The following is a 23,844-nucleotide window of genomic DNA, read 5'->3' on the forward strand; positions in this document are numbered from 1 at the left end:
TTCTTACTCCTCTGTCCAAATACTGGATAAAAGAAACTTCAGACACAAGGTTTTCACAATCACACAGTCACACTGTGAAAGCTACACGGTTATAAAATCGTCTTCAAGAATCAAGGCTACTGGAGCACAGCTTTACAGCCTCAGGTACTTTGCTCCTGCAACTCCCACACACCATAAGCTGAAAAGGGACATCTGCATAATACATAAGAATAACCTCCTGAGTAACCTCTCAACTCTGCTTGAAATCTCTCAGCCCCTGAAACTTTATTTTGTCTCATTTCTGTCTTTCCCCTTTTTGCCAAGGCTTTCTCAATCCCATGATGCTGGGGCCTGGCTCATCCTGGGAGTCGTGTCTCAGGCTGCCAGGGAGGTTTACACCCCTGGGAGTCCCTACATGTCTCCAAGTAGGGGGGAGGGCAGTGAGTTCACCTGCCGAGTTGGTTTAGAGAGAGAGGCCACAGCTGAGCAACAAGAGGTTCTCTGGGGGTGAGTCTTAGGCATAATTATAAGCTGAGATTCTCTTTTATAGGAATTCAAAAGCAAGGGCTCAGCCGATTGAATTGGTTGCCCCCGCTGCTTGCGAGAATACCAGAAATTCTCCAAATGGGGAGGTTGAATATTTCCTTCTTTCTCCCCAGTCTCCCAAGGGGACTTTGCAAATACATCTTTTTTCACTGCCCAAATCACTCTGGGATGTATCAGGACATCACACCAACCTGGACAAACCAACAAGATCTCATGAGCTATTCATGATTCCATGTACTTATGGTGTTAGATAGAACAGTGCTGCCTGAAAATGAAACAGACTTGGGAGAGGGAGGGCCAGCATCCAGAGACCATTTAAGCATCTGGATCAAGCAATGCCTGAAGTCCAACTCCTTAAGACATCCCAATCATATGAACTAATAAATTGTCTTTGTAAGCTTAACGTGGATTGAGATGGGTCTCTGTCACTAGAAACTAAAAGGATCCTACCTAATATTAAACAAATGGTAGCTGGGAGAAGAGGTCCCAGGCCACCCCCAAGGTGCATACTCTGCAGGCACTAGACAGTGTCCACCTCCTCCCCATCCAGTCCCCTTACCTGGAGATGGTCCAGGAGCACCCCAGCCACAGGAAGCCCCAAGCCGGCACACACGAACAGGGCTGCCACCTGAAGGCCGATGGACAAGGAGGTCTCACCACCAGGCTTTACCCGGAGTTTTGGGGCAATGGCTTGGCCCTCGGGGACACTCGGGGCTTCTGCAGGGCGCCCTCCCAAGCTGCCGGGGCCTTCAGGCCTCCGCTGGCGGGTCTCCACGGCCTCCATCGTGCACAGCCACCTGGAGACACAGAGCCACAGGGTCACAAGGCCGAACCGCTGGTCCCTTCGGGTCCACACCCCACAGGCGCCTCGTGCACTGCAGGCGTCCTTCAGCCTCCCTTACCACAGATCCTTATTTAATATGCACATGTGTAGGATAAAACAGGCATACAGAAGAGAGCACCAAATATATATGAATCAGAAATCAGCAAAAATGGTCCAGCAAAAAGTCTCTCCTCCATAAAAGCAATGAGGAACTGGAGGAAAGCGTGAGAATCAATATTTTCACAACTCTGGAAATTGATAGTCAAAGGCCTGCTGCAAACCAGAGAGCTTTTATTCAAGAGAAATTACTGATCCTCAGTAAGAACAGCAAGCTTTTAGCTCACCCTCGCCCTCGCCCCTGCCCCAGCCCACACTCCTGCTCTGCCGCAGCCACTGTGAAAGGTGCCAGCCTATGAGTGAGGCGAAAACCAGCTCCTGGATGGAGCACCTGGGGTCGGGGTGCCTGCCGACCGCTGGCCTGTCCGGTGGCTCCCTGAAGCCCCCAGTCACAAAGCTGCCTGCCTTTGACCTGATTCCAAACTTACTTATCATGAGAAGACTTTTTCTTGGGGAAGATTAATTGAAAAACATTACAGACAAATGTGTGACTTCATGGCTGCCAGAGGTGCTGAATAAGAGACTGAAAAAAGCTTAAAGGTAAAATCTGAGGACTGAGCTATTCACAGGGTTTTGAAAAGACCCCCATATTGCTGGGAGTCTGGAAGGCCACACACATGTTAGGGCTGGAGACACTCCGAGAGCTGTGCATATGCTCAAGGAAGACCTGGAAAGGTCCTAAGCTCCCACCCATGGCTGACCTGGGGCCTTTACACAAGCAGGAAGTGAAGGTGAAAGGAGACCTGCCAACCTTAGCCTAGCGAGCATGGAAGGCAGGAACCAGCACTCAGAGCCTCTGGCAAAGACTGGAGACTCACTGCCTCCAGGCCCGGTGCTGAAGGGAATCTCAAGCCGCTCATCAGCTTACCACTCTGCAAGACTTCACTGGCCACAAACAACAAAGAACACAAGTTTGCAAAAATCTTTCAGAAGTCACTAAGCAAACAAGCATCAATTACTACAAAGAAGTAACAAAACTACAAACCCTAGGGAGAGGGGAGAAACTGATTTGTAGAGATCAACTTTGCATTATTTTTGAATGCCCAGTTTGAAACAAAAAATTCTGAGACATGTAAAGAAACAAGAAACTATGGTCAATACACAGGGAGAAGAGCAATGAAAAGAAACGGTCCCTGAGAAAGCCCAGACATTGACTCAACGGGACAAAAACTTTACGTCCGACATCTTAAATATACGCAAAAAAAAAAAAAAAAAACTACAGGAAGTGTAACAAATTAGATGTCAGCAGCTCAGAGAGTTCAAAGAGTCGAGAGGCTATTCTGGAGGTCACATTTATGCAAGATTCAGTTAGACATTTCTACCTCTCATAGTTTGCCAAACCCAACCAAAACCATTCCAGCCAATCCTAAAGAACACCTCAGACAATATGTAAGATTCTACAAAGGTTCCATGCACTAGGGTAATTTTCCGGAAACCTACAAACTCTAGATGGTCCCTGGACCAGATATGTTCTGAAATGCAGAGGGGCCAGCCTCTCCAGAACATCAACTAGTTCCACTCCCCTATTCCATATTATTGATAGCCCCTTCCAACATGAAAAATTTAGAATGGCCATAGCTCAAATACCCCTAAAGAGTGGGAGAAAGATCAAAGGTGATGGTAAAGTTATAGAGAGAAGGTAGGGTTTAACAAATGAGTATGGTTGCTGAATCAGTAGACTAATATTTCTTTTAGCCTCTAGTATCTTAGAGTAGCTAGAAATAAAAACTTAAAATTGTGGAATTGTAACCCATACCAAACTCAAATATGTTCTATAACTATTTGTTGCAATATGCTTTGAAATTTATTGCTTATTTGTAAATATGTTGTTTTTCACACAAAAAAGAAAAAAGTAGATTGTGATGATAAATGCACAGCTATATGATGCTATTGTGAACTTTTGTACACTTTGGATGATTACATGGTATAGGAATATATAATGCATATCAATAAAAAATAACTTAAAGAAGTTGGGGGAAAGAATTTTCAGAACAGTAAATTTGGGGTAGAGACAAACTTGGGACTTATAAGAAAGACAGACAAATGGGCCTGCACAAGAGTAGTGAAAGGGGATGGCAGGAAATGAGAGAAGAGCAGTGAGTGTGGGCTCTACATAGAGGGGCTTATTGGCTCCCATAAGGAGTTTATGTTTTATCCTAAGGGTGAAGGGAAAGCACAGGAGGGCTCTGAGGGGGGAGGGACAAGATAATGGGCTATGCTTTTAAAAAATCACTCTATTGCTTTCCCCACTAAAAGGAACCAGAGCCCACAAGTGACCCCAGCTGATCCCTGCAGAGCTAAAGAATTGTACCAGCATCCCAGAAAATATGGAGAAATGATAAATCATGGCTGCTTTCTGTCCCTACATTTCTTATTGTATTGTTAGTTCACCAAAAGATAACCAATATATTCCCATAATGTGATTTCATAATAGTTCAACCTGCTTTTCTCTGGGGTTAGAAAAGGATAAGGAGCTAAGGACCATCAATGTAGGAGAAAAACCTTAGTGACCAGTGAAGTTATGTACTTAAAAGAAAGTTGAGTGCATAACACTGAATTGGTGAACATCAAAGTGAATTCTGACCTTAAAATTTGTATATTTCCAATTCTGTCCCTTTTAAAAGTGGTCAGAGCAGCACGACTTTCCCCGAGCCTGCCCCAAGCCCCTCTGGCACCCAGATCTTGGTCTCTACTCAAGGATCTGGAAAACAATGGGGAGGAAAAAAGGCAAGATGGCTCTGGAACATTCTGTGGTTGCTAGAAAACAACTTTCAAGGAGGCCAGAGAGGGGCTAAAAGGACAAAGGAATAAAATTAGAATAGATCACCAATGTCAAATGGTGAGCACTTAAGTGTCAAACAGCAATACACAGAAGACAAGAATTGAGTGGCATCATCAACATGACCATGTAAACAGCTACTGAAAATCTCTCCTCGGAGATCCAGCATAAGAACATCAATTCTGAGTTGTTCAGAACTCTGGAGAAGGGCGCGGACTGCAGAGCGCCCTACAGACCCTGGGCTGCAGAGGCAGAGCCCATGAGGAGGGAATGTCCATCCCGGACCAGCCAGCCTGTCCCCTTCCTCGAGTGAAAGGGGATGGCTGGAAATGAGAGAGGAGCAGTGAGCGTGGGTTCAATATAGAGTCCCCGATGGGGACACCAATGCGTACCCTCTCATAGCAGCAGGCGGACCCTCTCCCTTTGGAGGCCTAGGGTCAGGGGAGAGCATTTCAAGGCCCAAGTCAGGGCGAGACAGAGGGTCTCAGGAAACATGGACAGAAGCTGCTTTTCCAGCCTGGGTACGAATGCCCCCTGTGAGAAATGGCAGTGAGAGGCATGATCCCTGCCTGGGGAGAACAAGGACTGGGATGGCTGGGGGTGTAAAGTGGGGGACACAGACCCACATTGCACCAGACTGGTAGCAAAGAGAGGGACAAGGTGCCCTGCAGCCAGCCTGCCCGAGCACAGAAGGCATCAGCTCTGAGGACGAGGGCATTCTCCAACAGCACCACCTGCCGGGCAGAGCGGAAAGTGCAAGGGAGTCCAAGGGCTTTTTCAAAGACCACCCAGAGAATGACTCAGGCCCATCGGAGCAGGTCCAGGCACCCCGCACAGGGCCTGCCCCAGTTTGGGCTGAGAAACACAGACGGCCCACTATTAAAGCAGAGTCCAGAACATGTGCAGATCTTGCAGAACAGTGGAAAACAGCACCATGGAGAGCACCACTGGGAGACAGCAGACTTGTCCTACCCACAGAGAGCTAGCTTGGTGCACATGCCATCTCCCAGCCCCAGGGCAGCCGCTGAAGGTGTCGGGTTTGGAGGAGACTAGTGGGCAGAACAAATCTGACAGCTAGTCAGTGAGAGAGACAAACACATGGAGAAAAAATCCAACCAACAAGAAAACACCAGGCAAAAGAGATTAAAATGACCTCTAGAATAAACTAAGCAAGAAAATCAAAAGCCTCAATACCAGCAAAAATCACAACTCATACCAGGAAAAACAAAGGTATGACCCAACCAAAGGGACAAACTAACACCTCAATGAGATGCAGGAATTGAAACTACTAATTAATGATGTCAAAACAGATCTTCTAAATCAATTTAATGAGTTGAAGGAGAATATGGAAAAAGATATAAAGAAGACACAGGGTGTCCACACAGAAGAACTTGGAAGCTTGAAAAACAAATGGCAAAACTTCTGGGAATGAAAAAACATACAGCAGAAGATTTGAAGTGGCAGAAGAAAGGATTAGAAGGCAGGACATCTGGAATTCTACACACAAAAGAACAGATAGGGAAAAAATAGAATAATTGAGCAGGGTCTCAGGGAACTGAAAGACAACATGAAGTTTACAGATATATATACTATGGGTGTCCCAGAAAGAGAAGAGAAGGGAAAAGGTGCAGAAATAATAATGGAGGAAATAATCAATGAAAATTTCCCAACTCTTATGAAGACATAAAACTACAGGCACATGCGACATGAGTTTTTTCTTTTTTCTTTTTATTTCTTTTTCTGGAGTACTGCAAATGTTCTAAAAATGATCATGGTGATGAATACACAACTATGTGATGATATTGTGAGCCACTGATTGTATACTATGGATGGACTGTGTATATGTGAAAATTGCTCAATAAAAATATACATTTGAAATGGATCAAAGGCCTAAACATTGGAGCTAAGACCATCAAACATTTAGAAGAAAATATCGTAAAGATCTTGTGATAGGTGGTGGTTTCATAGACCTTACACACAAAGCACAAGCAATGAAAGAAGAACTAGAAAATGGGATCTCTTCAAAAGTGAACACTTCTGTGCATCAAAGAATTTTGTCAGGAAAGTAAAAAGGCAGCCTACACAATAGGAGACAATATTTGGAAACCACATATCAGATAACCGTTTAATATCCAGAATATATTAAGACATCCCACAATTCAACAACAAAAGGACAAACAACCCAATTTAAAAACAGACAAAAGAGGGCCACAGTGGCTCAGCAGACAGAGTTCTCACCTACTGTGCCAGAGACACAGGTTCATTTCCTGGCACCTGCCCATGGGGAAAAAAAAAACAAAAAACAAAAAACAACAAAAAAATATATATATATAGGTAAAAGACATGGACATTTTTATGAAGAGAAAATACATATGGCTCAAAAATATATGAAGACATGCTCAACATTACTGGGCTATAAGGGAAATGCAAATCAAAAACACAATGAGATATCATCTGGCACCTACTTGAATGGTCACTATCAAAAAACTAAAAACAGTAAGTGCTGGAGAAGATGTGGAGAAAGAGGCACATTTATCCACTGTTGGTGGGAATGTAAAATGGTGCAACTGCTCTGGAAAGCAGTTCGGCAGTTCCTCAGGAAGCTAAGTATAGAACTGCCGTATGATCCAACAATCCCATTACTAGGTATATATTCAGAGGAACTGAAGGCAAGGACACAAATGCACACTTGCACACCAATGTTTATAGCAGCATTATTTACGATTGCAAGAGATGGAAACAACCCAAATGTCCATCAATGGACAAGTGGCTAAGCAAGCTATGTATGGTATATACATACAGTGGAATATTATCCAGCAGTAAGACAGAATAAAGTCATAAAGCATGCAACAACGTGGAAGGACCTTGAGGACGTTATGTTCACTAATATGAGCTAACATTACATTAATGAGTAAACTTTGAGAATTAAAATTTAGAACACAGGTTATCAGGAGATAGAAAGAGGGTTATGCTGAAGGAGTATAGAATGTTCAAAAGGAATGACTATAAAAATTCAGAAATGGCTAGCACAATACTACCTGATGGTAGCACAATATTGTAAGTACACTGAATGAAGCTGAGTGCGAGTATGGTTGAGGGAGAAGGGATGAGGGTACATATGACAGCAGAAGGAAAGATAGAGGATAGGCCTGGGAAGGTAAAATTTAGTGATGCCTACAGTGGACACTGATGGTGATTAAATGTACAAATATAAGAATGTTTTTTACATGAGGGGGAACAAATGAATGTCGCAGTGCAAGGCGATGAAAATGAATGGCATACAGGAAACATAAAATCAGTGCACACTACAGTCTATAATTCAGGTGACATTGTGATATCCTTCCAGTGAATGTAACAAAGGCAATATTCCAAAGCTAAATCTCACCAAGCAGGGGATATGGGGGAAGGGTATGGGATTCTTTGCAGAAGAAATGGAAATGTTTTCATATAGATTGTGGTGGTAAAAGCATTGCTATATGATTATACTAGGAACCAGATTTTCTACTTAGGCGGGTTGTATGATGTCTAATAAAACTGTTTAAAACTGAACAGAGATTCAAGTGTAGGAGAGAATATGGAAACAGTTGTACCTATTCACTGTCGGTAGGGAAATGAGAGGTTTCTCCTCTCTCTGCCCTCCTTGGAGGCCAGTGTAACGGTTCCACAGGAGGCTGGGGGGGTGGGTTGCCATGATGATGCAACCCTACAGTTAGGTGTATACTTAATTGTGAGTGGGACAGGAAAGGACATTTGCACACTGGTGTTTATGGCGGCAGCAGTGTTCAAGATTTGCAATGGATGGAGGTAAGGAATGGAAGGGGAAGCTGTGATGTTTACATACAATAGACTACTGAGTGGCTGGAAGAAGGAATGAGGTTGTGAGGCCTGAAACTAGGTGAATGAACCTTGAGGAGAGTATGTTGAATGAAATAAGCCAGAAAGGAAAATACAAATATTATTATGCCACACTAACATGGACTGACTATAATGTGCAAACTCTGAGAACTGGATTAGAGAGCATAGGATATCAGGTGAAGGCCTATTGTAAAGGTTCCCACACTGCAAGCATGTACAGCAGTCAAATCCATTCCAGGTTGTAATTGTTCTTTCTAAATTCTGAGATGCTGAGCTCTTTGTGTATAACCTGGTCATTTCCTGAAACTTCGGGTATTTGTGTGACACCAAAGAATCAGAGCTAGAGCTATGAAAGTCAGCATTATCCCATATAGCAACCATTAAAAACACTGAAAAAATGATCAGACTTCATTTAGAGATACCAATGCAGCTGATAAGGGTAGGACTAAGGGAAAGCAAACTAAACAGTAAAAGATGATATTGGCTGTATTTTCAAACTTCAACTTCTGTGTGAGACCAAAGGAAAAGATGTTTATTTGGTGCAAAATTTATACTTTTGGTAGCACACTATCTAATCTAACTTTTATGGTCAGCTTATTCCAACACCATAATTGCATGGAACCTTGAACAGGAAATGAGATTTTGTTACTTTGTACAGGTTAGTATGATGCCCCAATATATTCCAGTTATGTGGGCAGTTGATTAAAAAGTATTTGCAAAGTCCCCTTGAAAGACTGGGGAAAAGGGTGGAAAAACTAAACTTCCTCATCTAGGGAAGACCTGATATTCTCTTAAGCCTGGGGGCTGCCAACTTGGCAGGACAGGCACTCAATCTTGGAGTTGGCACCTATGAAACTTATTCCTGCAAAGGATAGGCTAAGCCACTTATAATTATGCCTAGAAGTCACTCATAAAGAACTTTTGTTGCTCAGATGTGTCCTCTCTCTCTAAGCCAACTCGGCAGGTGAACTCACCACCATCCCCCCAACCCCACTACATGGGACATGACTCCCAGGGGCGAGAACCTCCCTGACCAACATGGGACAGAAATCCTGGAATGAGCTGGGATCTGGCATCTAGGGAATGAGAAAGTCTTCTTGACCAAAAGGGGGAAGAGAGAAATGAGGTAAAATAATGTTTCCATGGCTGAGAGATTTCAGATAGAGTAGAGAGGTTATTCTGGAGGTTATTCGTATGCATTATACAGATATCCCCTTCCGGTTCTGGTGTATTGGAGTGGCTATAGGGAAATACCTGAAACTGCTGAACAGTTATAATAGCCTTGATTCTTGAAGATGACTGAATACCTGTAGAGTTTTTAAGGTGTGACCATGTTTGTGAAAACCTTGTGACTGACACTCGCTTTATCCAGTGTAAGGATGGATGAATAAGAAAAAGAAAAAAGACAAAAAATAAATAAATAATGGGGGGGGGATTATGGAATGCTTTGGGTGTTGTTTTTCACTTTTACCTTTATTCTTTTTTTTTGAATAATGAAAATGTTCAAAAATCAATTGTGATGACCTAGTGATACTGTGAGCCACTAACTGTACACCTCGGATGATTATAGGGCACGTGAATATATTATATATCTCAATAATATTCCATTTAAAAAAGCAGTAATACAGAGTTATAATTATCATCTTAGAAGTTAAATTTTCAAAAAGCTATGAGTTCATTATATCAGAGAAGTTAAAATTAATAAAAGATGTACAAAATCAATAATGAATTAATAAAAGCAGCATATAACATTAATTATGATCAATAAAGAATGAAATAAATCCTATTACGGAAACTTTTTTTTATCTGTTTTACTAGGTAGAAGTGTATGACTACAAAGCCAGGTTTCTTTCACATCCACCACTTCACGAAGTAGGGAAGTGTCTATAGTCTGATCAAGCAGGAAAGAGTGAAAGAAAATTTGTAAGCAAGTCAGAACAGTTCTGCACAAAAGAGAAACCACATGCGGAAGAGAGAAACTCTGTCAGCACCTGTATGTGTACAATAACCAGGCAGAAGGAAGGTTCAACAGCTGACAAGCACAGGTGGTCAGACAAAATAACCAATTAAAAAGAAGGCCAAGAAGGTTTTCTAAGAACTGGACAATTAAAGAAACAGTAGCTGTGCAGACCCACTCCCTCATCCCCAAGGGGATGAAACTTCTAGGTGACACTACTAGTTCAACTGAGACTGAGGTATGAAACAAATGAGCTTCCAAATATATCAGGAAACCAGGTTGCTGCACTAATAGATGCCACCAGCCAAGCAAAACTGAGACTCCCTCCTTGCTGAGAAAGACTCCAAGTCTCAAAAATAGAAAATAAGAGCCTCACAGCATAACCAGTAAAATGTCGTGATGAAACTGGGCACAAAAAAATAAAATAAAATAAACGGGGCTCACCCTCACAGCATGCAGATCGGAGCTGCCTGGGAATGCATGGCCAGTTCCACTGGCCAACCAGGAATCAATCCCACGATAACCCAGGTCCTAGACCCCAACTGGTTTCTTAGTTTTGTGGAGAATCATAAAGCCCTAGGAAAACACAGAATCAGTAATGAAGTTATTTCCACCTTAGGAAAACAAAGGGAAGGTATAAGGGTAATAAAGAGAACAAGGTGATATATTAATATCCATGATATTTGGGTTTTTATCATCAGTTTTAGTGTAAGTGGAAAGATTAACTGTGTAATCATTGTAAATGTCTGTGTATATTTAAAACATTACAGGAATCTGATGTATTCATTTATGAATTTAATCAAATGCACAGAAGAGTTTGATTAAATATATACATGCAATCAATGTTTAAATGGAGGGATTTGTTACATCTGTAAATTTTGATTTATCAGCTTTCTAAACGGGGTATAACCATTTTGAAGAAATGTTATACTCAATAAATAAATAAATTAATTTATAAATTAATTCATTAATTATTAATTAATGAATTACACAAGGCTCACGTGGGGGTAATGCCTCTCCTGGGAAATTACCCGGACTTCACAGCCTTGTCGACAAGAACAGAGAGGCGTCCACCTTCTCTAGGACTCCCTCAGCAGCTGAGCAGAAAAGATACAGTCAGGAGATTTTTGCCCCTAAATCAGGCACCTAAACCTCTAACGGCTTGGATAGGGAGTCTTCAAAAACAAACAAACCAAACCACAAACAAAATGAAAGGAAGAACCAGAAAGAAAATAAAATGATTGATTTGCCTTCATAAAATGTAAATACTCTGTGGGCACTACGCCAAAGCAAATTTAAAAACCAAGCAAAATTAGGAGAATTAGGAGAAAATATTTGGAGCCTATAGAACAGAAAAATCAGGGAGTATAAAAATGAACTACAAATCAACAAGGAAAATAATCCAACCAAAGCAGGAAGGGATGTAACACAAGGAGAAATACAAACATCCACCCCGCAAAGAGATGAGGCCGCCTGGCTGGGGCTCGGCTAGGGGGCTCCATGGCCGGGTTCCTGCTGGGAACAGCTGCAGCAGGGACCCACTCATGCGTGGGCCACAGCCGGGCAAGTGGGCGCATAGGGCTCCCCTATGCAGCTGCCCACTCGGAGCACAGTGGGGGGGCGGCGAGGACGCAGCGCTCCCCGCCCAGGCACACAGACCCTCCAGCCACACTGCCGAGCCCTGCGGCCTGCCCTTAGTGGACACTTATGAGGATGCCCACTGGGGGCCTGGCAGGGGGCACCGCAGGGAAGGCAGAGGCCCAGCCTGCACCAGCACCAACGAGTCATGGCCCACCGCCTGGTACCTTCCATTAGGTGCTCAAGCGGGTGGGGAGGGGTCCCCCATCCTGCAGATGCGGCCAAAGGCACCCCCAGCTTCTCCGTCACAGCCTAGTGTCCAGAAACCGGTGCAAAGGTCACTTGTACCTTCGAAATTGACACTAAGGGGCATGCCATGCCCTGAGGGAGGGGCTGCCTGTCCTGCAGTGGGGTTGGGCATGAAGACATCTTTCACCCTTGAACCCAAGGGAATGACCAGGCTGGAAACCCAGGGACGCTAACCTCAGGGCAGGACTTCCCAAACTGGACCACTACCCTTCCCCTCCAGGGGGCATCTGGCAGTGTCTGGAGACACTTCTCGTTGTCACAACTGGGACAGGGGTTACAGGACAGCCCCCCATGAGGTTGAGAAATACTGCAGCAGGGTAGTACAGCTCAGACACCCTCCCTCAGAAGCAGTCTCGGAAGGGGCCTGGGACAGGGTGGGCCCTGATCCCCCTTTGGCATGCCCATCAGGCCAGAGGTGACCCTTCAAGGCCCCTGAGCCCCCAGTTGTCTGCGAGCAGTGTCCATATAGTCAGTCCCACAGGGGGCTGGAAGAGGGGGGGCTCGAACCCTGGTGTCCGGCTCCTGCCCTCCCACCCCATGCCCAGCACATCAGGTCCTATGACCTTGTCCCTAAGCCCTCAGACAAAGGGGAAGCAGGGGAGACTTGACCATGCACTTGGCAGATCAGGATTCCGGAAACCCGTCTCGGTGAGCCTCAGCACCTCTGGGCTCCAGCCCCTCCTCTCACAGCTAACTTCCCAGGAAGGGGGAGCTCTGGAGCCTCAAGGCCTGGGTCTGAATTCCAGCGCCCCCTCTGCCTAGCTGTGTGACCTTGGAAAAGTTATGTATTTTCTGCATGACCTGCATGACCCCTGCTTCATCTGTGAAATATAGATAATATTACCTACCTCACAGGGATGTGAGATCCCATGGCTGCTGCATCTCCATCGAGGGGCACCTGTCCTGTCCCCACCCCCAGCTCACAGTCCTCCAATGCTCTGATGTTTTAGGGCAATGGGTCTTACATAGAGCATCACAAACACCTGGAAGGTTTGCTCAAGACAAGGCTTGCTGGGCCCACCCACCTCGAGAGTTTCTGGTTCACGTCTGAGGTGGGGATAAAGAACTTGCACTTTTAGCCTGGTCTCAGGTGACCCTGATACTACTGGCTCCCAGTCACCCTTTGAGAAGCACTGGTTTACAATTCGAAAAAGCATCAGATTTTTAAGTGACTTGCCCCAGCAGCTCTCCAGGCTGGTGGAATGTGGCCGAACAGACTCCCCAGTGGCGTCCCCAGGTTTTCACCGATTCCACCCAGGGCGTGTGGCCTGAGCCTGTGGAGACTGCAGCCAAGGCAGTGACGCCCGCTGCGATGCTGCAGGGCAGGGCGCGATGAAGCCGTCCCGAGCACGACATCTAGACCTAAACCACGCATCTGGGCGCTCTCCTGAAATTAACAGACCAGGGAGGGAACAGGATAGCAGGCCAGGGACGTCCAGGCACCCGAGGCGTGGGGCTGCGAGTTTCAGAGCTACCTAAATCCGGCTCCCAAATCTCAGGTCCCCTAAGAAAGTGGCGCTCACCTGGCCGCGAAAAGGCCCGGGGTGTTCCCGGCCCCGGCACAGCCGCACCCTACAGTCACCAGCTTCGGCAGCGCCGGCGCCAAGTCCCGGCCCTCTACGCGTCCACCGCCGGCCACCCTCCCGCTGCTCAGCATCCTTCCGGCTTCCGCCCGCAGCCCTCTGCACTGTTCCGCCCCGGCACAGACGCCAGCGGGGGCCGAACCCATTGAGGCCCCTCCCCGCGGCCGCCCTCCCCTCCAGGCCCCGCCCCACCGAGGACCCTCCCCGCCCAGGCCCCGCCTAGCGCCCCCGCCCAGGCCCCGCCTAGCGCCCCCGCCCAGCGCGCATCCCTCCCAGGACACCCCGGCGAGGGTGCACCCCGCGCTCACCGGGTCTCCTCCAGTCCACGACTGGGGACCCTCTCCGCCCGGGGGCGGCCGGGGAAAGGGTGGAGACTGGACCTGCTCGGGACCGGACGGCCGCCCCAGCGGGAGGGACCTGCGGGCCACCTGAGGAAACAGGATGGGGGTGGCACAGCCCCCTCGCTCCCCACCCGCGCGCCTCCCCGCGTCTGGGCTAGAGAGGGCCGGGCGGCTCCGGGCTGGCGGGACCGAGGCATTCGCAGCTCGCTGGGTCTGCCCCTGGCTGCGCGTGTTGGGGAGGCGAGTGCTGCTCCCAGGTGGCCCGGCTCGAGCCCAGCGCCCGCGGAGGGAGACCCTCGGGACTGGAAAGCGCTGTGTTAGGCTCGATCATGGACGCTGAGAATGAACTAGATGTGAGCCCCAGAGCGGGGGCCGGGGGCCCCGAGGCCCAGAACGCTCAGACACAGCGTCTCTAGCAAGTGAAGGAGCTGGGAACTGCTGGAGACAAACAGGAATCCAGTGCAGACCACAGCATTTTATGCAGGACGCCAGAGGTTTGCTGCAGAAAAGCAAGTCAGATCACGTGCAAGGAAAATACCTTCAGGCTTCTAGGAATGGAAAACAATTGTTACAGAAATAAAAAGGAAGTTAGTGTGACTCCTATCGGACCGTGGTTTGTCCATCTTGTAGGGACAGGTTTAGCGTCCTTAGGTTTTATTTTGTATCTTGTCAAAGGTAAGGAACCGGAGGCTTAATTGACTAAGTCAACTTCCCTGGAGGTGATTTTAAATACTTTTTTTAAATTTAAAAAGCTATCAAGGGGGAAACTCAGAGGGAGTGCAAAGAGGAGGTAGGACATGGGTATTTTTATGGTGGTTCTTGTTTTTGGCTCTGAGGAGTCCACAGACACTATCTCTATAAAATTTATCAATTTCCTCCCTTTTGGTCGTTCCCTCAGCTATGAGGACCAATTTGTTATTGGTCTCTCATTCACCACTAGAAGTCCTTGGTGTTTCATTGCCAGTTTCACGGGTGACGTTTTCGTGGTCCCATTCAGGTTGCTTTTGAATCCCTTAAGCACCACCAGAAGATTGGGCCACACTTACATGCTTCCATTCCATGCATCAGCTACTCTGATCCCTCCAGAACAGAGATTTAGACATTGAAACGTGTTTATTTTCCCCATTTTGGTCAACTAATCCATGACGCTAGGGCCAAGCTCATCTTTGGAACTTATGTCCCATAATGCCAGGGCCAGGCTTATATCCCTGGAAATTGTGTCCCACATAAGGGGGAAGGCCAGAGTTTGGCTTAAAGAGAGACCACATTTGAACAATAGCCAAGATTTTCTGGAGATGACTCAGCAGCTTACCTAAGAAGGCTCAGTTTGCTATTACAGAACTAAGTTTCATAAGGGCAAGCCTCAAGGCTTCGTGCTTGAAGGCCATGTTCCTTTAACCCGCCCCGGGGGGGCCTTTTGCTGGTGGGGCCTTTTGACTGGGTTGTTTCCATGGAGATGTAACCTACACTCAAGGTGGGTCTTAACTCCACTTGCTGGAATCCTCTATGAGAGATTAAAAGTAGAGACATTTTAGAGACAGCACAGAGAAGGTAAGAGAAAGCAAACACCTTAAGAAAAGCAAGACAGACCTAAGGAGCTGAGAAAGGGCCGTTTTTAACCCAGAATCCAGGAGAGTGGGACCAGGAAGCATTACCATATGCCTTCCCATGTGGCAGAGGAACCCAGGGTGCCTTTCCGCAGAGAAGGGGCCCCCACTTGTTGCTGTAACACAGGCATTTTCATGGCCTTAGAACTGTAAATTCATAATCTTATGAATCCCCTTTGTAAAAACCAGTCCATTTCTGGCATATGACATTCTCACAGCCTTAATGAACTGAAACAGACACCTCAACTGATTCGGAGGATACCAGTAAAGCAGCAGGTTTACGGGCAGGTGGGATGGATTAGGTTGGGGGAGCGAGATCACAAGATTATTTTGCATGATTTACTCTATTTCCATCTAAGCCGGATGCTGGGATTCTTCACAGCTGGGTGCCTGCAGATGACATAGTTCACCGGGACTTTAGGAAACAAGCCATTTACAATAGAGCCTGAAAGTATCGTACACTCAGGAATAAATGAGATGAAAAAACCTATGTCCTCTGTCTAAAATAACATAAAGCATTATAGAGAAAAATCAAAGAAGGTCTAAATGAATGCAAAATGTTAGAAGACTCAGTGTTACAAAGATGTCAGTGTTCCCCTAGTAGATCCCGGCCACTTGGGGCTGCTGGATATGAAATCAGTCACATGCTGAATACAAAAATGAACTGCAGATAGATTTAGGCCTAATAGGAGTGAGTGGGTAAGCCGTAAAGGAGCATGGAAGACCTGGCTGGTCTTCCTGGGGGATAACTCTACATTCCTCACATACTATTCGAGGGGCTCTCCTTTCTGCACCCACGGAAGACACAGAAATCTAAAAATGCATCCCTTCCTACTGCTGCCAAGCATTAACTTCACAAAAATCTCAACAAACTGGCGAACATACAGCAAAGCCACAGGAAGTCGGTAAATGTGACACAATACATTTATTGGCATTGAGAAAGCAAGATTGGTAAGAAAAAAGTTGCAGTTCTGAAGTCCGACTTTGTGGAGTTACACAAGTAACTTGTCATGGATTTTCATACTGTTCTTTGACACAGGCATTACAAACAAAAGACAAAAGTTATATAATTAAATATGTGGTGTCTACATATTGAGGTGAGGCACAAAAGGATGTTCTACTGGCTCTGAAAAATGAAAAAACAATGCAAAAGCCGAATATCCCAAAACTTAAACTAGTATTATACAGTGTTTAAAAATCTTGCATGAACACAAGGAAAACACAAAAAGGTGTGAGTAGACCCCCAGGTAGTCTAGCACACATCTGTGGCTATGCACAGGGTCAGAGATTTGAAGACGGCTCGATAGAGAAAAACGGCCAAAGTTTTTCTGTGAAAGTATCAGTGAAGGTGCACATGTGAGCTCAGTCACGCATGTTATAAAATGAAACCTCTCCCAAATCCCAGTCCAGAAAAATGCCAACCCACACGTGTTCCACTGTATCCCAGGCACCACAGGTATTTGTCTCCTGATGAATATGCCAACACCCGTCTTTTGGCAAAGACGATGGAACAGCATTTCGAGGGAAAGAGCCTCTGCAGACCCCTAAGCACCATTCACCTCTGCCTCTGACTTCTACCTGCCAGAAGTGCCTGGCACAGTCGAATCCTTCAGAAGTTAGTACAGCTGGGAGGGAAGTAAATCTCTTGGGATTGCTGGGGAAATTTGGCTCTTCCCTTCCATATGTCACACTTTTTCCATTATCTGATATAACAAGATTAGGATGGGCTGTTTCAGGATCAAATGTTAAATCTACTTTAAACATGTCGATCATTTTTTGAAGGCCAAAATGTTGTGGAGGAAGAGAGTAAGTTTATTTCCTTAATTCATATAAAAACACAGCTGGAGTTTTGAAGTTTTCATAGCTTTTATAGATATTGTCAATATCTGTCAATAATTCCAGTTTAGATTCAACATACCTTTCTGTTATTTCACTGAGCAAATTTCTTAGTGTGGAAATATGCTCTGAAATTTGCATGCTATTTTCAGTGACTTTTTCTTGAAGATCCTTTTCTTCCATCATTAATCTCCAAAAAATGGCATCCTGCTCCTTTCCCAGCAACCGCATCAGTTGTTCAAATTCAGAGTATAAGTCGATCCGCTGGTTTTCTACCTCCATCTTCAACTGCAATGATTTTGAGACTTGTGTTTGCAAACCTTCTTCAGCACCTCCAACCTCCCTCTTCAGGCACACAATGGAGCTTTTGAGTTTCTTCCTGTGACTGGCCGCAGCTCGCTCGAGGGCCGTCAGGTTGTGGCCCTGGTGGTCAGAGGAGCCCCTGCACTGGGCACACAGCAGCTCCAGGTCCTGCTCGCAGAACAGGGTCAGGGTCTGGTTGTGCTTCTCACACAGGGGCCTCGTTTCCTGCCATTTCCTCCTGCTCCTCCAGGTAGGAAGTTGCATTGCTATGGCCGTCATGTGGGACAACTGCATGTGCCTCTTGAAGTCCCTGTCACGGCAGTGACAGAGGCAGACAGGACAGGGGAGCACGTCCTGCAGACCTGCTCAGCGCTGGGTGATGCAGGAGAAACAGAAGTTGTGGCCACAGTCGATGGTCGCTGGGTCTCGCAGGATATCCAGGCAGATGGGGCAGCTGGTCTCCACCTGGAGGGAGGTCAGCTAGGCAGGCTGCGATGGCCATTGTGCAGTCAGGCTTTCCACCTGGGAAACCCCTTCAGGAGGGCCTCGTTTCCTGGGAAGGGAACAGTGGAACCTTGAGGGAATAATGCTGAGTCAAATTAGCCAGAAAGAAAAGGACAAATAGTGTATGGTCTCACTAATATGAACTAGCATTAATGAGTGAACTTTGAGAGTTAAAGTTAAGAACACATGTTATTGGGAGATAGAAAAAGGTAAAGGTAAAGAATGGGAATTTCATTCTGAAGGAATGCAGATTGTGAAATAGGACTGATTGTAAAAATTCAGAATTGGATAGCACAATAATGTCTTATCATTGCACAATAATATAAGAACACTGAATGAAGGTGAATGTGTGTATATTTGAGGGAGAAGGGCTAGGGGTATGTTTGAAAGCAGAAGAAAAGTGAGGGGATAAAGACTGAGATCATATAATTTAGGAACGCCAAGAGTGGAAAATGGTGGTGATTAAATTTACAAACATAAAAAGGTTTTTGCATGAGGGAAAACAAATGAATTTCAACGTTGCAAGGTTGTTGAAAATGGATGGTTCTCAGGAAAAAGTACAATCAATGCAAGCTAAGCCCTATGGTCAACAGTAACATTGTAATATGCTTCCACTGAATGTAACAAAGTCATAATGCCAAAACTAAATGTCAACAAGCTGGGGTTATGGGATAGGGGTATGGATTCTTTGTGGAAGAAAGGAAATGTCTTCATATAGATGATGATGGTGAAGACATGTCTACTTACATATGTTGGATTGTATGATGTATGAATATAACTGTTTGAAAATGAATAGAGAGAAACAAGTGCTAGAGGAAATGTGGAGAAAGAGATATACCTATTCACTGTTTGTAGGGAAGCTGAGAAGTGCAGCCCCTCTGGAGGGCAGCATGGTGATTCTACAGGAGGCTAGGGGTGGGTTTGCCACAAGATCTGTCAAACCATTGCTAGGTATATACCTGGAGGAAGTGAGAGCAGGTGCATGAACAGATTTTTGCACATTGATGTTTATGGTGGCAGTGTTGGAGAGTCACAGTGAATGCCGGTAGCCTAAGGATAAAAAGACTGAGGGAACGAACTGGGAACTGTGTTGTATATACACAATGGACTACTGAGGGGCCACAAGATAAAATGAAGTTGTGAGACATGCAAATATGTGAATGAACTTTAAGGACTATATGTTGAATGAAATGGTATAAACAAAAAGACAAATACACTCATGCCTCACTCATATGGACTAACAATAATGTACGAATTCAGTGAATTGAAGTCAAGAGCCTGGGTTACCCTATTGGGGCCTACTGTAAAGGGTCCTAGATTGTAAGCTCTTACAACAGTCACATATATTCAGGAATTGTAACAGTTATTCTGAGATACTGAGCTGTTTATATAAAGCCTGGTCATTTTCAGAATCACTGGGTATTTATGTGACATCTGAGACTCAGATTTAGACCTCTGAACGAATGAAAGTTAGAATTACTCCAATAACAATTGTTTTAAAAAGTTGAAAAAGTGATCAGACTTTGACTATAGATATGAATGGAACTGATCTGAATAAGACGAAGTAAATCAGAATATAATAAAGGACTATATGGTTCATATTTTAAAGCTTCAACTTCTTTGTGAGACTAAAGGGAGAAATGTTTATTTGGTGCAAAATTCATATTTGGGGTATGCATTACCTAATTTAATTTCTATGATCAGTTTAGTTGAATATCATAAGTACATGGAGTCTTGAATAGGGTGTGAGCTTTTTTGGTTTGACCAGATTACTGTGATGCCTTGATATATCCCAGAGTAATTTGGGCAATGAATAAAAAGTATTTATATAAAGGCAAATCCTTGCCTTTATTTGTGATGTCTCTTTAGTGTCATTTCCTTTGCAATTTCTTCAGTATGTCTTTGTCTTTCACAAAATTTGTTATTTTTGAAGTATGTTGTAGAATGTCTTTCAATTTGGTTTTATCTAATGTTAACTTATGACTGCACTTGAATTGTGAGTTAGTGGCAAGAATGTCACAGAAATGATACTTTATTCATATTCATTTTCCCTCTTATCAGTTGCTGCTCAATTTTTATCTGTCCTAGTAATGGAAATGTTAACTTTGCCCATTTGATTAAGGAGACATCAGCTTAATTTCTCCCCAGTAAAGAGCCTTGTTTTCCTTTTGTAATTAATGAATATTTTGTATGGAGGTGCCACAATCCTATATTAACAATTCATTCATCATCAAATACACATTGTAATCAGGTATTACTTTTACTACCATTGACTTATTCATTCTTTTTGTATGCATTTTCATATATATGTATATATACACATGTATTTACATTACAATTATATATCTCTATGTATATATCAAAAGCCATGAGATCACACCTCATACCTTAATTCCATTCCAAAGCCATATAATTCATTCTATTTTTCACCCTTTCCATACTAGTAACTTCTATGTTCAACCTTGAGAAATTTAAATCTCATTATATTTAATATATTTACTTAATTAATCAATCCCTCTCTATATAATCATTCTCTCAATAAACCAAACTGCAATCATTCTCACTTTCTCTTTCATGGACATTCATCTCAACACTTATGGACTTACCTGATCACTCCAATATAGATGCCATATTTCACCTGCTCATTTTCTTCCACTCTACATCAAGACTTTCTGCCATATAAATGCCCTCCACAATTTGTCACTATTTGTAATAATATTGTTAATATAATAATAATAATACAGAAACCTCAGCTGCTCTGTGTTCTTTACCTGATGAAGTGACCCTAAATCTCAGTCTCAAAGGGCCTTAGTTCTCAATCATTCAGAATTTTCCACTTTATTTAGTTCCTGATTTAACTTTAGTATTGACTTGAATACTAAAATGTGGTGGTGCTACAACTTGAAAACGTTGTGGTGCTACAGAGAATCCCCTGTGTATAACACATAGTTTACCTTGCCTTTATTTTGTAGTAGCAACCAGATTTCTCCTCAGTAATAAGTAACAATCACCCCACTCAGTAGATTAAATCTATTTTGTCTGTTAGTTCAGTAAATTAAGGAGTACAAATAGGCCAGATAAAAGTAGTCTACCATTCAGTGCAATCAGAGCTGAGTTTCCTAGTGATAATATTTATCTCTCAGGGACTCAGATCTCAGAACAAGCAAAGATCACATATTCTTGGAAAAGAAGTTCAAATCTGCAGTAAGGTTATTAGGTATTATAGTAAGAGGATCCACTCCTCCTTCTACCTCTGTAGTCATGCATTCTGGCTACAGACAAAACCAAACCAAATATGTCTCTGATTCAAAGCATAAACTGCATCATGTGTGATAGAAACCCATCCTTTCAGCTATTGTTTCCCAATTGATGCTGTAACTGAATCATTAATAAGCTACCCCACCTTTCAATTAGGCAAGATGCTTCTTGGTTAAGAGGAATATGATATGACAAGCTTATTTAATAAATTCAAGCCCATTGCTCCACTTCCTTTGCTCAGAAATATATTCATTGATCCTTTGCAATACTGTCAGAAAGCCATGATTGTGGGATAAACATTTCATGAGTCCACAGATGGAGATAATGGCAGAAGCAATACAAGTGGGGAAAGCAATCCATATCCAGCATATATTTTGTTCTTGTGAGGACAACTTGAGAAATCTGGCTTCTGGATAAATATCTATGTATGGCTGTTTGGAATAGTCACAGACAATTGTAAAGTCTTTACCTGACAAACCTCATGGAATAAAGCTGACCTCAAAACAATATTTGTTGCTTAGTGTCCAGGGGCATTGTAGTCAATGATTCAAGAACTCTGCCTGTTCATGATCTTTTGCAAACCCTACATTCAAAGATCTTTAAAAATGGAACTCAAAACAGACATCTGATTTGGATGTTTCTACTGAGGTCTCCTTATTGGCCAAAGTCGGAAGAGTCTTCAAAAATACTTTTCCCAACTTTGACTCAGTACTCAGTATTTTCCACTATTAGGTACTTCTCATCAATGCACAGGTCCACAGGGCCCTCTGTGTAGAAAACACAACATTTTCTGTGTAGAAAACACATCATTGTGTTCAATTCAAATTAATGGTAAAAAGATTCTGTTTTTCATTACACATCTTATATTGAGAGATATATTTGGAGCTGAAAGGTAATGAAATGAAAACTGATAAGTCTCCTTAACAATCTGCCCATAAAAGAGAGTTTTAGATAAAGGTTTGATGTTTAGATATCTGCATTGCTTTCAAATGTTTGCTCTCCCTCTAAACTATACAAACAAGTGTTCCTCTATGGGAAAAATGTTTAAGCACCTTGGAAGCCTTACCCTATGTTCTGATATCATTTCATTGACTAGTGGCATATAATAAGCTTCTAAGCCCCAAAGAACTGAGAAATTGCCACTTCAGCCATTGGCCTTCATGCATACTCCAGGGGCCATTATCAGTTTTACCAATTCATTCCTCCAACCACACAATGAGCAGAATGAAAATGTCAATAGGCTGAATAATTCTGAAGGATGGTGTATTAGTTAGGGTTCTCTAGAGAAACAGAATCAACAGGGAACACTCACAAATATAAAATTTATAAAAGTGTCTCATGTGACTGCAGGAATTTTGAATGCAGAGTTCAAAAACCACAGGGCAGGCTGTGAAGCCGACAACTCTGATGGAGGGTCTGGATGAACTCCACAGGAGAGGTTCACCAGCCAAAGATAGAGCCTGTCTCTTCTGAATCCTCCTTAAAAGGTTTCCTGTGAAAAGATTAAGCATCTCTCATTGCAGAAGACACTCCCCATTGGCTGATTACAAATGGAATCAGCTGTGGATGCAGCTGATGTGATCATGATCCAATTCCATGAAATGCCCTCATTGCAACAGACAGGCCAGCACTTGCCCAACCAGACAAACAGGTGCCAAACTTGGACAAGTTTACACATGTCCCTGACCATGATGGATGACTATATGTATATGATCATAAAATAAACCTTAAAAACCTATAATTTTCATGGTAATTTTAAAAAAATTTACAGTGCAGATGCCAGAAATAAGCAGTAACAAGACAGGACCATGCCTCTCCCACAGCTTGTATCATTTGAAAGCCTCTCCCAATTAAAATAAATTCTTTTGTAGGAATTGTAAATATATGATAATTAACTTTTAAGAACTTTGTATCATCTTGAGTCATTGATTTCTGATATGGGTTTTTCTCTTGCTTTATTTCTATTAAACTTTATCTTTGTTCAAACTTAAAATATTGTCACTAAATTATAGTATTTGAATTTCTTTAATCATCTAGACTGATAATTCTCTATAAATCTAGAAGCATTTTGGCTTCTCATGATTTAGTAATATAATATGTAAGTTGGAACTACAAGTTTTCACTATTATTCATTAATTCACCTTCTGAGTACATTTCATGATCAGGCACTAAAATCCAAGAATGCAAAGAGAAAGAATATAATGGATGTGACATCAATTCTCTCTAGACACATAATAAATAACAGATATTATCAAATGAGTTATGTCCCAATGTACAATTGCTGATATAGTAGTAAAAACCAAAGTTTGTTGAATCAGCTAATGATGACTTAAGGCTTTAAGAAAATTTCTATGGGGCAACAAAATAACATGAACTATTATTTTTAGTAAAATTAAACCTATCTATAATACTGGTATGAAATTTATAAAACTTACTGATTTTAATTTTACTAATTGTGTTAGTTAGATT

General features: G+C 43.4%; 1 protein-coding gene and 1 pseudogene across 2 annotated transcripts in view; one reads left to right on the forward strand and one right to left on the reverse strand.

Moving 5' to 3' along the window:
• Positions 1-13,603, reverse strand: part of LOC143658985 (solute carrier family 41 member 3-like) — a 55,914-nt gene extending 42,311 nt beyond the window's left edge. Inside the window, 2 exon segments of the mRNA XM_077131464.1 lie at positions 1,085-1,322; positions 13,467-13,603. Coding sequence (XP_076987579.1) covers positions 1,085-1,322; positions 13,467-13,600 — 372 coding nt within the window. The 5' untranslated portion in view covers positions 13,601-13,603.
• The window catches only part of LOC143658983 (multiple C2 and transmembrane domain-containing protein 1-like), a 484,136-nt pseudogene that overhangs the window by 181,047 nt on the left and 279,245 nt on the right, over positions 1-23,844 (forward strand). The window lies entirely within an intron of this gene.

Source organism: Tamandua tetradactyla, chromosome 16 (assembly GCF_023851605.1).
Source record: "Tamandua tetradactyla isolate mTamTet1 chromosome 16, mTamTet1.pri, whole genome shotgun sequence".
NCBI classification, from domain to species: Eukaryota; Metazoa; Chordata; class Mammalia; order Pilosa; family Myrmecophagidae; genus Tamandua; species Tamandua tetradactyla.